At 34.5% G+C, this 17,158-nt stretch overlaps 1 protein-coding gene across 1 annotated transcript; it reads left to right on the forward strand.

The window, feature by feature from the left end:
• The first annotated feature begins 3,568 nt into the window (after nucleotides 1–3,568).
• LOC115973415 (phylloplanin-like) lies at nucleotides 3,569–4,390 on the forward strand. Its single transcript, XM_031093670.1, has 2 exons — nucleotides 3,569–3,785; nucleotides 3,899–4,390. The coding sequence occupies exons 1-2, from the start codon at nucleotides 3,635–3,637 to the stop codon at nucleotides 4,189–4,191; spliced, it is 444 nt and encodes a 147-aa protein (XP_030949530.1). The 5' UTR covers nucleotides 3,569–3,634; the 3' UTR covers nucleotides 4,192–4,390.
• The last annotated feature ends 12,768 nt before the right edge of the window (nucleotides 4,391–17,158 follow it).

The following is a 17,158-nucleotide window of genomic DNA, read 5'->3' on the forward strand; positions in this document are numbered from 1 at the left end:
TAGTAGTGGATGCAATCGAGCTGAATTGCGGGATCCGGAAAGTTAGAGAAGACAAGACTCTGAGAAGTCCATTGGTAGCAAGATCTTGAAGGGCTCAAGTACATGGGGTAGACTAGGCTTGTAGGGTCTTTTGATATTCGTGCGCTCAACTTTATTCTCTAGTGGATCGATTTTGACTAGGAAGGTCACGGAGAGGTTTTTCGCAGAGTTCTTCGGTTTCCTCTTCGATAACACATCTTGGTGTTATCTTGTGTTTGCATCTCTCTTCCCAACTCTTTAAGCTTTCTTTTTATTGTTGAATATGGCTTAGGGTAATATTATCAGTTCATTGCGCTTATTTACTCTTGTTCCGCACTTAGTTTAAGTTAGAGTATACGTAATTTAGTCGTATTTTTTATTTTTGGGGTCTGAACAAACTCTTGTGTTTTAGCATAAATCTGAGCTTTCAATTTTGTAGGGTATTTTTTTTAAAGATAATTTGGATGGGCTTTTGTGGGCTTGCCTTGTGTGATAAATACTGTGTAGACTCTAAGAACACGCATCTTATTCCTACTCCAACTATGAAAGGCACTTTAATAATCGTGCCATATTGCCTTGCACCATCATTAATTTGTTTTAATATCACTAGTTGGGGAGAGAAGACTTTGAGAATACTCTAATTGAAACCTTAATATAACATATAGGATTATATTTAACCCAAAACTTATTATCTCCCCAAAAAATTTCACATAAATTATGAAATTCTCAGATTGTGTAGATTGGATTGAATGAGTTTGTGTTGTGTAAGCATATGCAATATTGATCAAAGAAAAAAAACCTTTGACTAAATTAAATGATTGCGATCTAGATTCATATATGGCTATAAATTTTTGAAGTATTAATGGTCAAAGTCACTTCTACCTATAATTCTTTTATTGGGGTCCAGAGTAATAAAGTATTATGTATGTAATTCAACAAAGTAATAAATAAATTGGTTTGGATAATGAAATATTCATTATTATATAAGTTGTGAAATTGAGTGTGAATTTGAATGTGTTTGTATATAGGCTGTAACAAATAATATACATATAAAGACGGATTGAGAATTAGGGTAAAAATTATAAATGTGTTTACGTCGTTAAATATTAAATAATACTCTTAACTAATCAAGATTACATGTGTTTCCTCGGATTATATTTGTTTTACTTGTTAAATATTGCTCCTTGCGTATTCCATAAGGCCCCTGACAATGACCCATTATGAACCCATAGCCGCATGTGTCTTCCAAAAATTCTGTAGTCATTCTCAGGAGAGGAAAAAGGCACTAATATGTTCCAAGCAATATTCTTCCAACAGTTCTTTCTCTTCCATCTTATTTTTCATATAAATTTTTCATGGAAAATGTTTGGCTCTAAACATATTAATTTGGAGCTATTTTGCTCTAACTTATTATATGACGGTTAAAGAGACCATTCATGTGTAGTTTTTGTCACATGCTCTTTTAATATATTATGTGGCTTGTTTAAGTAATAAACATAGATAGTCTTATAAATTGTCACATAATAAGTTGAAAAAGGTATCTCCAATCAAGTTTGAAACTAAACTTTTCCCACTTTTCATTACTCTTTTTTGTCCCATTTATATGTCATAAACTCCATTTCTTTAACATTTTAGTTGTCTTGGTAGTTTTTTTTTAATTGTTTCTAATATTTTATTATTGATCTAATTGTTGCACTTTTCATTACTCTTTTTTGTCCCATTTATATGTCATAAACTCCATTTCTTTAACATTTTAGTTGTCTTGGTAGTTTTTTTTTAATTGTTTCTAATATTTTATTATTGATCTAATTGTTGCATCACATTTTCTATAAATTTTCTTTTCATTCATCTCATTATGACATGATAACATAAATAGCAACTGTTGGAAATGTCCAATATAAATTTGATAAAATCCAAAAACTAAAAAAATTGATTCAAGAATAGTATTTTCATTTTGACACTATCAAAACTCACAACATTATGTTTTACTCACCAAAACTACAAAAAGAGAAAGAGATCATTTTTATATTATAATCTATTCCTCGTTCTTTTCACTGCATCAGCACCAAAACATACAAACATAATTAGCCTTCACTTTCTTAATTTTTCCAAATTCTTATTCTAATAGTTGAAATCAGTAAATTAACTAAAAAAAAAAAAAGAATACAAAAAAATGGCATATTTTCAAACACAAAAATTTAAGCCTTTTGTATTATTATTTTTTTTTTGATAATGATTAATTTGAAATCTTCCTTTTCATAAAATTAATTCCACAAAGAGAGGGCATGCTTATAGGAACGGAAGTTAGAGCTTTTGTCTAACCCATATTTATGGTAGTGTTGAGGTCCTTGAGGCATTAGTGGTCCTAGATGGGTTGTTACCTTCAATATAGAAACACTACATATGGGCAAGTTGGCTATTTATATTTTTTGGGCCTCTTGGGACCGATTAAACTTTTGAGAGGAAGTTACTTACAAGTCTCCAAAGTATAGGCTACATACTTTTACTATAAACCCCATTCCAAAAAAAAAAAAAAAAAAAAAAAAAATCTTAGGGGCTGGTAAGGCCATGGCATCACTTGGTCTCTAGATTAGATTCCAATCTTTGATCCTAAATTGTTGTCAACATGTTTTAAATCGATGTATATACTAATTTGTTGTTATTATTTTCTTATTTTTACATTTAAATAAATTAGTGGGTAATACAATGTAAAGCCCTCGATGTACGAGCGCAAATATAATTAGTTGATTTTATTGAGATATTAACGTACTTCTTCAACCTGTTCAATGGGGGTGGATCCCAAGGTTACGTCTCTTGCAATCGAATATTTTATATTCTAGATAGTTCGTTTTTATTTGAAACTATTTTTAATTTTAAATGTTTACAAGAAAATATCAATTTTAATATAAAAACTTATGAAATAGAGATAAATTTGTTATTTGAATCTCAAATAGGATTTTTTGATAAATTTTTACTCATCATAAAAAATATAGCACAAGATTTTAATGAAATTCTCACACGTCAACAAAAATTCATAAAAAATATGTATTTTTATTCACTTATTATATATAATTAAAGATAATAAAATAATATTAACAAACATCCACATAACATTTTTTCTTTAATTGCATTAAATGGCTCAATATATAAATATATTTGTTATATTAGTTAATATAGAATTTCAGGTGACTCACTATTATTATGAAGGTTGTGATAATATATATATATATATATATATATATATATATATATGTAATTTGTAATTAATTTGTGCATAACATGAACATGGACTGATGAACATGCTACCAATTTGAATATGAAAGAAAGAAAGAAATTCCGCTTAAATTTATTGCACTAAGCCTCGAACTATATCAAGCTGCCTGCTAGTAGGTGTAACCCCACAAAGTTCGAATCCATGGTGAAGGTGAACTTCATTTCATACAACATGAGAGTTATTATATCTCTTGACTTGCACAGAGAGCTCTAGCTTCGTGATTTATGTCACAAAAATCGGCTACAACTTGGCCACACTTATCCTATAAAATGGTTGAATGGCCAGCATTTCTACTGCAAGCCAGTTTCGACTATCGATAGAGCAATACACTGTGATTGAGAAATGGCCTTGAAATTAGTTCTCTTTGTTACCGTAATGGTTGCTGCATTGGCACTTCCAATAGCTAAAGGCACTAGTGTTGTGGTTGAGGTCCAGCCGTCTTTTGTGCCTTGCAGTTTAGGTGCGAATGTTACTGCCACCCCACCTTTCCCAAGTAAGTTTGCTCAGAATTTGTTACAGTTAGTCCAATGCACCATGACTACACACATTAGTCTCGGCTAATAAGGTACTTCAATCTCACCATTGTTTTGTTATGTTTACTTCTAGATGCTCAAGTACAACTGCGGTGTGGAGCTGGAAATGTGGTTGCTATTACAACAACCAATGCCAGTGGAGTATTTTCATTTTCCTTGGATTCTACAAGACTTTCTCTCTTACCAACAGTACCCTTGAATCTTTGCAATCTAGTGGTTACAACAGCCCTCTCCACCTGCAACTCCACGCTTCCTCCTGTGGGAGTCTTGGAATCACGCATACAGTTCATTAGAAGCAGTGTTTTAGGGCTTCGTATTGTTCTCACCTTTGGGCCAGTTGGGTTCCGTTACAGTTCCTCAACTTGAGGAATAGAAGAGTATTTACATGAATAAGGTTAATTGAACCAATGATATAGTATTTTCCTTTCCAACTCTTTAATAATGTTATGAAGATTGTCATCCAATCTGTAAACTCCTTTCCTAATTAAGGAGTACTCCTGTCGCCATATATAATTAATAAAGCCTTTAATGTCCTTCAAATGAATGTGGACTACGTTGTGGATTTCGTTTGACTTGTATATGATAATCAAGGCTATGTTAATTGGCAAAAAGCCTTTTTGATGGTGTTCGTTTTGGTATTATTGTATGAAGGAAGTTTTAATTTCAAAACTTATTTTAACCGGAAAGAATTATAGCGTTTAGAATATTTGGTAAACTACGGGGTTAAGTGTTGGAATATTTTTGTAAAAATCATAATATTTTATATTTATTATTATTTTTAACCATTTGTTATGAGTTGGCTGCCTAGTAAACGTTAGTGGCTAACGTTTTTCTATTATTCAATCTTAATTCATTGCTTTAAATCATCATCTTTAATTGGTTGAGTTTGTACACTTTTTATGTTACCGTTGGCATTGATATATTATGATTCAATATAATTACTATTTACTGTCCATTTGAAAGATAATTATAACAACAATAAAGTAAATTTAAAACCCAAATAAACTTGATCTTTATTGTATGTTTCTTCAGCCAATATGAATATGCAGCCAACGTGTCCGAGTTTAGATGAGAAAATCAATTTTCTTATGGGCACCATTTTCATGTAAAAAAGAAAACTACCTACATTTTTGCTGAATCAAAATTCGAATCTCATGAAAATAAGATATCCTTCGATATACTATATTTGTGGGTAAAAGAAAAGCTATTCTGCAAGCAATGTAGGCTTGTAAGGATAATCAGCAAGGTGGCTGAGTTGTTGTATCCTGAGGGCGGCATGCACAATTTTATTAGTCGACTGCACCGGAAATGGGAATGCCAACAGGTTGGGTTCGGGCTGGGTTTCTTTATACTCGAACCTGCTCCGCAGGCTTGTACTCGTTACCTGAACTCTGCTCGTTTAATAAACGAGTTCTTTTTGTTAGGACATATGTGTTTCACTTGTTAGGAACATATGTCACTACTTTATGTAATTGGCTTATCTTTTGACAAAACGCACTATACTTGTATTTGGGTAGATTTAGGATGTGTTTAAATACTTCAAGAAACCATGTTTCAAGATCAAGTGTTGAAGCCTTCATGTCTGTCCAAGAAAACAAGTTGATAGTGCAAATTCATTAAAGCTCGACAGCTGGCTCGATAGCTGCATCTATCGAGCGTAAGAAAGCTGTTCAAAAACTGGTGTGCTCGACACCTCCTATCTGTCGAGGTTTAAGAATTTCAGAATTCAAATATGATTTTCTTGGGATCCGTGAATATGTCTTTGGGCTTTCTTTTCTCCTAACCCTAGACATATAAAAGGATTGTTTTAAAGGCCGTCAAACAATTCACAAGTTGCACAAGCGTTAAGCAAACTCTGTATAAGGAAATTGTGATCGGAGATGAAGTTCTTGTCCTAGTTCATCTCTTTCTCTTGAAGAAGTTGTCGTATATGTGCATCGTGGGGTTTTGTGACCAAGCATCTTCTTGATCTTCATCGCGTGGATGAACTGAATAACTTTGCAACCAACAACCTACTTAGTTGGTGATTGAAGTCGAGTACAGGAATCCGCGCAATTGGTTAGTCATGTACTTGGGAGTCGTGCATTAGAAAGGGGAACTGTCTCTACAAAACATGTCCAATTGGGTATTGGTGTAAGGGTTCAACTGTAGGTTGGTAAGGTACTTGAGATTCCTTTACTTGTAACCGCTTGTTGTGATAACAGTGGAGTTTCGGTAGTGGTAACAAGAAAATCAGCCTGTGGGGTTTTTGCCGTTAGGTTTTCCCCCATTCATAAACAAATCACCGTGTTATTTATTTTTTTGTTGCATAATTAGTTTATTGGAGATTTGTTTGTGCTACCACGTTTTTGCATGATAAATTGATTAATTAATAAATTGGCTAATTAATTAATTAATTTTTATCACAAGGGGTCATTCAGTTTGTGGCCTATCAAAAATTTTTTTTTTTTTTTAATTTTTTTTTCAGGCCACAAACCCGCCTTGTCTAGCCAGGTTAGATATGGGCAAAATCCGCGACCATATAAAAGAAAAGGATGGAATTGAAGCCTATACCGTGGCCCAAGCAAAAAAAAAAATCGTATTTTCTCATATTCAAATTTGAGTAGCAAGCACAATTTTCCAATGGAGGAGTCACTGATTAGCAAAAACTTGAACAAATAATCGCTAAAAAAAGAAAAAAAAAATCCAAAAAATAGAGAAGAAAATTAATGCATGTGTTGAAAATAGAAAGTATAAGTGGTGTTTGGAGAAAAGGAAAATGTGAGAGAAAAGAATGGTGGAGGGCCGGTGGTGAGATCGAGCGATGGTTGGCAGTGACAGAGCTTGAGGGTGAGTGAGAGATTGAGCTACAGTGGGAGAGGAAAGTGAGGGAAATTGGATGGGGCGACTGAGTGAAATGTGAGGGTGAGGGTAGGGTTTATAAGTTTATATATATATATATATATATATATTTATATATATATAAATGGTTTTTTGGTAATTCTAGTTTTAATCGGGTCAGGGTTGGGTTCGGGTCCGAGTTCAAGGCGGGTTTCATAAAAACCCAGACCTGTTTCGGGTTTTATTTTAAAAATTCAAACCCGACCCTATTGTTTTACGGGTCGGGTAAAACCCATCCTCTTAGGGTCTAGTTGGGCCAGATACCCACAGGTCGGGTACTTTTCGCCATACGTAACCGGAAACCCCATAGACGATGTGTCTCATCTGAAGACAGGGACATGGTCCACGCCTCAACTCTACCTTTGTTTTGTTATGTTTACTTCTAGATGCTCCAGTACAACTGCAATATGGAGTTGGAAATGTGGCTACTAGTGCAACAACCAATAGCGCCAGAATATTTTCAATTCCCCCAAATCCTCACAAGTTCTTCTCCAAATACTACTGAGTAAGTGCAATCTAGTGGTTAACACTCCCCTTTCCAGCTGTAACGCCATTCTTCCTTCTGTGGAAAGCTTGGCCTCGCCTTTACAGTATGTCGGAAACACTGTTCTTGGGAGAGATTTTTCTAATTGGTACTCGAGCAAGTGAAGGAGGAATTGATGTTTCCTTACTGAACCCTGATTTTTCTAAGATTTTGATCTAGAAAGCAATGCAGTCAGGATCCATGTTATTAAGAAAGACAGCCTCTAGTAACATTGACTTGGGTAGCCTATAAGAGTTGGGAGGTTTGTAGCAAGCAAAGTCTAATAAATAAATGGGGACTTCTCTTTTGTATAAAAGATATAGGACAACTAGTCCCGCAACTACTACCATCACAAAATGGTGCAAGGTGTTCTAGATAATTAGATCATGGAGGCCAGGAATGATAAGTCTTTGGGTCATTGTTGCCATGGATGGAGGTATAGATTTGTTTTTGTTCTTGACAGAATTGAATTAATTTAAGTTTGTTTGGCATGCATTGCGTTGCATTGATTGGCATATGGGTTTTGAGGTTGAGGAGGTATGGGGTATGAATATTGGAGATAGAGCATGACACATGAGGAGAAAGAAAACGGCTTGTGGAAAATTGAAAGAGAGGAATATGTATAGGGCATTGAATAGTTGAGTTTATATATCTTTATGGTTTTGTAAATATGTGGGCACAAGTATATATATGCTTATGGGCTGAATTTGGAATCATGTTGTAGCGAAATGGTCCCCTAATTTAATTATTTTCATCAGGGCCTGGAGTGAGCACTTCCAGAAATTCTCAAAGGCCCGAGCCAAATTAAGGCCTAAAAGGTAGGGGTTGGTTTATTTTGGGGCATTTTCAATCTAAACCATCCTCGTTCCATTAAAAAATTGCCAATCCCAACCAATCAATTATCATTAAAATAACCGGACCAAACCAACCCATAGGTGAGATTGGTTTGAGCTAAACTTCCTATGTTTTCCAAAAAAAAAAAAATTCCCATAATTTTTTTTTTTAATTTTTTATTTTTAAAATTCTCAGGTGCGTCAAACTAATAATAAGTAACAAGTTTTCATCCAAATTTCTAATTCATCAAACTAGCGAAATAGGAATTACAAGTACTTACTTTTTTCTTCCTCTATCGTCATCCATGAACTTTTTGTATGTCATTCATGGAAGGCAATTGCCAACCCTACAAAACGTCTATGGGAACCCGTATGTCCACATCCCTAGGACCCTTATGTTACATCATTCTTCTTTGATCTAGCATAATATGTAATATTATTTTTGTAAAGTTGTGATTTCCAACTAACTTGTGCTGGCTTTAATTCCGTGCCAAATTTGATTGTAATTTCTACAATCATTTTCCCTGTATGTAGGTGGGTTTATTTGTAAGGGATGAACGTGAGAGATCGGTGAAGAATCAAGGTTCAAAAGATGAATTAGTACAATTCGCGACTAGTTCGCGAGTAGCTCACAAGAAGCAACTCGTGAAAAGGCAAAGTGTGAAGCACATGACTGGAAGCTGAAGAGTCATGCCAGGCTATCAAATTCACGAGTGTTTCGCGAGAAGGGCCATCCCGCAAAGTTCCCAAGAAAAATTTTGTTCGGCAAAAAGTTAAGTTGCTTTACCAAATTCTTTACCCACACTATAAATACCCACATTACCCACATATTGTAATCAGTGATTTTTAGAGAGAAAACCCTAGCAAATACACTTGAGAGTTAGAGATTGTTGTGCCCACAATTATCTGCACATTTTCTTGTTGTTTTCCTCAACTTCTACCTCTCCATCTCTAGATCCTTAAGAGGTTGTTAGCCCAAACACTTACCACACCCATTCTGAGTGTTAAGTGAGATTTTGGAGTTGCTAGGAAGTATTAGAGGGAGCAATTTAGTGGTCAATGCAATCGGACTGAATTGTAAGATTCGGAAAGCTAGAGAAGACAAGACTCCGAGAAGTTCGTTGGTAGCAGAGGCTTGATGGGCTCAAGTACATGGGGAAGACTAGGCTTGGAGGGTCTTTTGTTATTCGTGTGCTCAAATTTATTCTCTAATGGATCGATTTCGACTAGGAAGGTCGCGGAGAGGTTTTTCGTCAAGTTCTTTGGTTTCCTCTTCGATAACACGTCCTGGTGTTATCTTGTTTTTGCATCTCTCTTCCCTACTCTTTAAGCTTTCTTTTTATTGTTGAATATGGCTTAGGGTAGTGTTATCGTTTCATGGCACTTATTTACTCTTGTTCCGTAATTAGTTTAAGTTAGAGTAAAAGTAATGTAGCCATATTTTTTATTTGGGGGTCTGGATAGGCTCTTGTGTTTTAGCATAAATCTAAACTTTCAATTTTTTTGGGTATTTTTTTGAAGATAATTTGGATGGGCTTTTGTGGGCATGCCTTGTGTGATAAATACTGTGTAGACTCTAAGAACACGCATCTTGTTCCTACTCCAACTATGAATGGCACTTCAATAATCTTGCCATATCATTAATTAGTTCTAATATCACTAGTTGGGGGGAGAAGACTTTGAGAATAGTCTAGTTGAAACCTTAATGTAACATATAGGATACTACTTAACCGAAAAATTATTATCTCCCCAAAAAATTTCACATAAATTATGAAAGTCTCAGATTGTGTGGATTGGATTGAATGAGTTTGTGTTGTGTCAGCATATGCAATATTGATCAAAGAAAAAAAAAAATGCTCAAAGTTTGCTTAAATGATCGCAATCTGGATTCATATGTGGCTAAAAATTTTAAAGTATCAATGCTCAAAGTCACTTCTAGCTGTAATTCTTTTGCTGGGGTCCAAAGTAATAAAGAATTATGTACGTAATTCAACAAAGTAAAAAAATAAATTGGTTTGGGTAATGAAATATTCATTATTATATATGTTGTGAGATTAAGTGTGAAATTGAATATGTTTGTATATGGACCGTAATAAATGATGTACATATAAAGATGGATTGGGAATTAGTGTAAAAATTATAAATGTGTTTACTTTGTTAAATATTAAATAATACTCTCTGGGTCATGCGAACGAGTGCCCCTAGTGCGTTGGTTAATAATCTATTTTAGGAAAGTTTTGACACCACTTTTGTGGGAAATGAAAAAAGTTCTCAAAATATTAATTGTTCTTTTTTTCCCCATAAAAACTTTCTTTAAATGGATTATTAACCAATGCTCTAAGGGCATTCGTTAGCATTTCCCATTCTCTTAACTTATCAAGATTACAAGTGTTTCCTCGGACTATATCTGGTTTACTTGTTAAATACTGCTCCTTGCCTATTCCGTAAGGCCATAACAGCATATAAGCGGTTTTACTTATTTACACTGTGAGTTACTTTTTATATATATTTTTTTAAGTTCGTCAAATTCAAAATGAACATGTCCACACTAGCATTGATCTCTTCATGCAGTAGTATTTCTTAGTGTTGGGGACTTATTTTTATGTAATTGGCATATCTTTTGACAAAACGCACTTTACTTGTATTTTGGTAAATCTAAGTAGGTTCAAGATGATCACTACAAGTGGTTAAATTGAAGACATGAAGTCTACTCAAGAACTGCTCAAGAAAAGTGCAAATCTGCAGGTCTCAATACTTGCTCGATAGAATCTCGATCTGTCGAGATTCATTAAAGCTCGACAGACACCTCGATCGATCGAGCTTATAGGTTTTCAGATAATAGCCAGCAATGTTTTTATTCTAAAAGGCTATTTGTTTATGGGTTTGTATAATCCTTATTGGACTAGGAAAACCCAAGGTTTGTATAAACCTATTTGGAATAGGAGAGCCCATTAAGCTCCTATTTAAAGGAGGTGGGAAAAAGAAAAACAAAAACCTAGAGAGCTTCATAAGGTTTTCTTTTTGAAACCCTAACCTCCTCCTATGGAAGAAAGAGTTCTTGCTGTGTTTCTTGTACGCCTTTGGGTTATGTAACCAAGCAAAATCTCTTGCACCAACATTGAAGATCTTATTGGTGTTTCCATTTCAAACTGCTGCATATCAACTACAACAATCAAAGGGTTGCTGTGGAGTTAGTCACGTACTGGGATTCGTGCAAAGGAGTAAGTCGCGTACTGGGATCCGCGCATCAAATTGGTTAGTCACGTACTTGGGAGTCATGCATCTGAAAGGGGAACTGTCACTACAGAACAAGTCCAATTGGGTATTGGGGTAAGGGTTCAACTGTAGGTTGGTAAGGTACTTGGGATTCCCTTACTTGTAACCGCTTGTTGTGATAATAGTGGAGTTTCGGGAGTGGTGACCTGAAAATCACCCGGTGAGGTTTTTGCCGTTAGGTTTTCCCCATTCGTAAACAAATCACCAAGTTATTTATTTTCCACTGCATAATTAGTTTATCGGTGATTTGTTTGTACTACCACATTTTTGTATGATAAATTGATTAATTATTAACTTGGCTAATTAATTAATTAATTTCTATCACAAGGGGTCATTCAGTTTGTGGCCTATCAAGTGGTATCAAAGCGGGCACACTTTGATTAGGGTTAATCTTTGCTGTGTGATCCATTGACCCCTGTTGTCATGGAAACTCTTGATTGTTTTGATTTGAATGATCTTATGTTGAATGATGATGATGATATTTAAGATGCCTATTGCAATCTTTATAATTTTTGTATGAAATCGCTTGAATATTCTGCAAAATTAAAAGCTAAATTTAAAAAGGTCAAGCTTGAAAAAGATGATTTGATTGCAAAATTGGATGAATCCAAAAATTTGAATGAGAATTTTAAAAATCAAATTTCATCTCAGGTGGACAAAATTAAAAGTTTGAAAGAGCAACTAGTTGAATCGAAAATTGAAGTTGAAAAATTAACTAGTGCCAAACTTCTTGTTGAGCCTCACTCAGAAGAAAAGGATTTTTATATTCCTCCATTTAAAAGGAATAATGAAGAGTTGAAGGCTAATATTGCTAGGATAGACAAAGGTAAAAATTCTGATGTTAACGTGGAAGTTTCTAAACCTATGTCTAAAACTCCTCCTAAGAAGAATAAAAATTCTGAATTTTTCCCCACTTGTCATCATTGTCATATTGTTGGTCATATTAGGCCAAATTTTCCTAAGTTAAGGTCTCTGTCAACCTCCAAGGTTAGACCTCCTTCTAGGAAACCGAGTAAGTCCAAAACTACTCATGTTTGTCACCATTGTGGTGCTTCAAGTCACACTCGTCCTAATTGTTTCAAATTGTTTCCTCATAAGCGAGTGTTAAATAGGTCTCATCCTCTGTCTAAAGGCTCTGTACCTATTCTTGGTGAGTTATTAAAAGCTTTGAAATCTTTAACTCAATTTCAGGGGAATTCTAATTCCTCCATGTCCTATAGTAGTCATACTAGGACATGTGCCTTTTCATCTTCACGGCCAAAGACTCGTGCTGTGTGGGTGATAAAGGATCCTAAGACTTAATTGTCTTTTCTATTTGTCCTCTACTTTAATTCTTTCAATCTAAAGTAGGACTCTCTTTGCTTGATTTCTTATCTGCTTTTGGAATCATGCTTTCATGCATCTGCATCCTTCTATCATGTCTTCATGCATATGCATATTTCTTTCATGCTTTCAGGTTGTTTAACATGTTTTTTTTGGTTATTTTTCAGTTATTTTTGCTTGTTTTTTTTTAAAAAAAAAAAAAAAATTGAAAATACAAAAACATTGTGTGTTTTGTGTACATTAGTACTTGTGTACCATGGATGGCCATTGAAACAAAGTCTTCTGAACTTTGTATCATTTGTAGCTTAGATGAGCATCTCTATGCACAACTAAGCAAGTGAGTTTTGTGACTCGTGTTTGTGATGAGTATGATTAAGTTGTCTCTTATGCTTAACACTCATATCACTCTTTTTGACGGGAAGGACTAGAAAATCCTAACAGAAAGGCATTAATAACCATCTGACCACTGTTGCTTGCCAATCATAATATGACACCTGTATGCTTCGGCATAGCAAAAGTGCAGTGTCAATGACATTTGTGTGCTTAGGCATAACAAAATTAGAATGTCAAATATCATTGGGTATTTCTTTTCTCTCTCTAATACGCTCATGCATGATATGTTTAAAAGAAAAATATGCAAAGAAAAAATCAAAAGCAAAAAGATCAAAAATGCTTTAAAAATTATTGCAGGTATGTATTCTAGGAGATGTGGGAGTTATAGGATGTACCTCAAAGGTGATAGTCCCCATTAAGTAGTTATGATTGTGTGTGAGTTAAAGATTTTCTCATATCTCAAATCGTCATAACACGCATACACTTATACAATTTTGCAATATTTTTCACGCACAACACGCAATATTCTTTGCTATTCTTGATACATGTGCAAATACAATGTGATTTGGCCATCACGAGGTTTTACATGTGTTAATGTATGCTCACTAAACTGTCTTGACTTGTTTTTGAAATATAAAATTGGTTAGACTTGTTTAGTGCGTGTGTGTGTGTTTCTTTTTGAGGATCCATATGCTTAAAATTTTTATTGAGAGATGATTTTGAGAGCTTAATATGTTGATTGGATCATTGGTTGAGTTGCATGTTGGATTGTATTCATGTCTGTGTTTTTCACTTCTCAAAAAACTGTTTTTAAAAAAGCTGGCTCGACAGCTCCTCGATACCTAGCTATCTGTCGAGCTTCTAAGCTTTTTCTTATCGCAATCTCAACAGCTTCTTGACACCTGGTGGATCGATCGAGAAAGCTCCTGTCTCCTCGGTAGCTTCTCGATACCTAGTGGATCGATCGAGATCCTTTTAGCCTTTTGTTGATTTGTCCCTCGACAGTTGCATCTGTCGACATCTATTATGCTCGACACCTCTCTCGCCACCCCTCGATCGATTGAGATTCCCTTGCATGCATTTCATTTTTCTTTGTTTTGCATTTTTTTTTTCCTTTGTGTCCATAGCATCTTGTTTTTCTTTTTCTTGTAGGTCTATGGTTCCTTGTTCTCCTCGTTCCCTCTCTGTCAGTTTTCTGTTTGTCTCCGTCATGTCCTTTGGCTTTTTATGCCCTTTGACAATCGTGTCAAAAAGGGGGAGAAATTTGAGAACTGAATGTCTTTCCTCAGGGGGAGTAATAAATTTAGGGGGAGAATTTCATGTTAAAGGGAGGAATGTTTTTGATGTAACTAACTTAGGGGGAGAGTTAGTTTGATACACATTGATATTGATATATTTTTTGTGTTGTGTATCTTTTGGTTTTCTAACCATTTACGAACATCATGTGTTGATTTTATATTTGATGATGATGTATGTGTTTCACTCTTTATCTCACATCTGTTGTTTCTTTTCTCTCACTATACACACATTTCTTGTTTATTTAACTTGTCATTATTTTCCACATGGTACCTTGATGTGTTCTGTTTAGTGCCTTTCAGGGAAGACAAGTTAAAGCCAAGTCAAGATTCCGAACCTTCTTCTTGCAGCAACTTCCAAGGTTTAGATCTTTTACACTAGGCTTATTTATTCTGTAATCTTGAGTAGAATGTATTCTAGGACATTCAATGTACTCTTGTGGTTTTGTCACGGATTGCCAAAGGGGGAGATTGTTGGGGACATATTGTTATGCAATTGGCATATCCTTTGACAAAACGTACTTTACTTGGATTTTGGTAAATCTAAGTAGGTTCAAGATAATCATTACAAGTAGTTATATTGAAGACATAAAAACTACTCAAGGACTACTCAAGCACTACTCAAGAAAAGTGCAAATCTGCAGATCTCGATACCTGCTCGATAGAATCTCGATCTGTCGAGATTCATTAAAGCTTGACAGATACCTCGATCGATCGAGCTTACGGGTTTTCAGATAATAGCCAGCAATGTTTTTATTCTGAAAGGCTATTTGTTTATGGGTTTGTATAATACTTATTGGACTAGGAAAACTCAAGGTTTGTATAAACCTATTTGGAATAGGAGAGCCCATTAAGCCCCTATTTAAAGGAGGTGGGAAAAAGAAAAAGAAAAAAATCCTAGAGAGCTTCATAAGGTTTTCTTTTTCAAACCCTAACTCCTCCTACAGAAGAAAGAGTTCTTGCTACGTTTCTTGTATGCCTTTGGGTTCTGTAACCAAGCAAAATCTCTTGCACCAACATTGAAGATCTTATTGGTGTTTCCATGTGAAGCTGCTGCAAATCAACTACAACAATCAAAGGGTTGCTGTGGAGTTAGTCAGGTACTGGGATTCGTGCAAAGGAGTAAGTTGCGTACTGGGATCTGCGCACCAGATTGGTTAGTCACGTACTTGGGAGTCGTGCATCTGAAAGGGGAACTGTCACTACAGAACAAGTCCAACTGGGTATTGGGGTAAGGGTTCAACTGTAGGTTGGTAAGGTACTTGAGATTCCTTTACTTGTAACCACTTGTTGTGATAATAGTAGAGTTTCGGGAGTGGTAACCTGAAAATCACCCGGTGGGGTTTTTACCGTTAGGTTTTTCTCTTTTGTAAACAAATCATCGCGTTATTTATTTTCCGCTGCATAATTAGTTTATTGGTGATTTGTTTGTGCTACCACATTTTTGCATGATAAATTGATTAATTAATAACTTGACTAATTAATTAATCAATTTCTATCACAATGGGTCATTCAGTTTATGGCCTATCACTTAGCCAATGCAAATTTGTGACTGTCTGCATGCATATTCCACAACGAATGTCCGCAACAAGAAGCAACTTCATGTGGCTAGAGCATGAGATCACAGAAAAGAGTTGAAAAAACAAGTTTTACGACTTTTGGAAGTGGTGGAGTTATCAATGACCACGTAAGAAACCAATTAATTTGATCTGGGTACATCTAGCAATGAGCCTCAAAAAGAGTTAGAGCTCCAATATTGCCCCAAAAAGGCAATTAAGGGCAGAACAGAACGAGAATTTTTTCTGGGAGTCGAAGATTAAAAAAAGAAAGAAAAAAGGATCTCTAAATTTTTTCAAACAAACCGTTTTGAAGGAATCTCCTCTAATCCACTAGCAACTTTTTTTTTTTTTTTTGTTATATTTGATTTTTCAAATCCATTCCCTCAAGGCCTTCTTCAATTCTTTCATTCATGACTTGTTATACTCTTCCAATTACATTTTGTACAACTCTTCCTCTCCTCATTTTCACTCTTATTCTCCCCCTCTTCTTTTGGACCCAAGCAATATTCTTCCAATAGTTCTTTCTCTTCCATCTTATTTTTCATATTAATTTTTCATGGAAAATGTTTGGCTCCGAACATATTAATTTGGAGCTATTTTGCTCTAACTTATTATATGACGGTTAAAGAGACCATTCATGTGTAGTTTTTGTCATATGCTCTTTTAATATATTACGTGGCTTGTTTAAGTAATACACATAGATAGTCTTATAAATTATCACATAATAAGTTGAAAAAGGTAACTCCAATCAAGTTTGGAACTAAACTTTTCCCATTTTTCATTACTCTTTTTTGTCCCATTTATATGTCAAAAACTCCATTTCTTTAACATTTTAATTGTTTTGGTAGTTTTTTTTTCATTGTTTCTAATATTTTATTATTGATCTAATTGTTCCATCACATTTTCTATGAATTTTGTTTTCATTCATCTCATTATGATATGATAACATAAATAGCAACTGTTGGAAATGTCCGATATAAATTTGATAAAATCCAAAAACCAAAAAAATTGATTCAAGAATAGTATTTTCATTTTGACTCTATCAAAACTCGCAACATTATGTTTTACTCACCAAAACTACAAAAAGAGAAAGAGATCATTTTTATTTTATAATCTATTCCTTCTTTTCACTGCATCAACACCAAAACATACATACATAATTAGCCTTCACTTTCTTAATTTTTCCAAATTCTTATTCTAATAGTTGAAATTGGTAAATTAACTAAAAAAAAAAAAAAGAATACAAAAAAATGGCATATTTTCAAACTAAAAAATTTAAGCCTTTTGTATTCAAGATTTTTTTTTTTTTTT

The sequence above is a fragment of the Quercus lobata genome, unplaced genomic scaffold (genome assembly GCF_001633185.2).
Source record: "Quercus lobata isolate SW786 unplaced genomic scaffold, ValleyOak3.0 Primary Assembly Scq3eQI_60, whole genome shotgun sequence".
Lineage (NCBI taxonomy): Eukaryota > Viridiplantae > Streptophyta > Magnoliopsida > Fagales > Fagaceae > Quercus > Quercus lobata.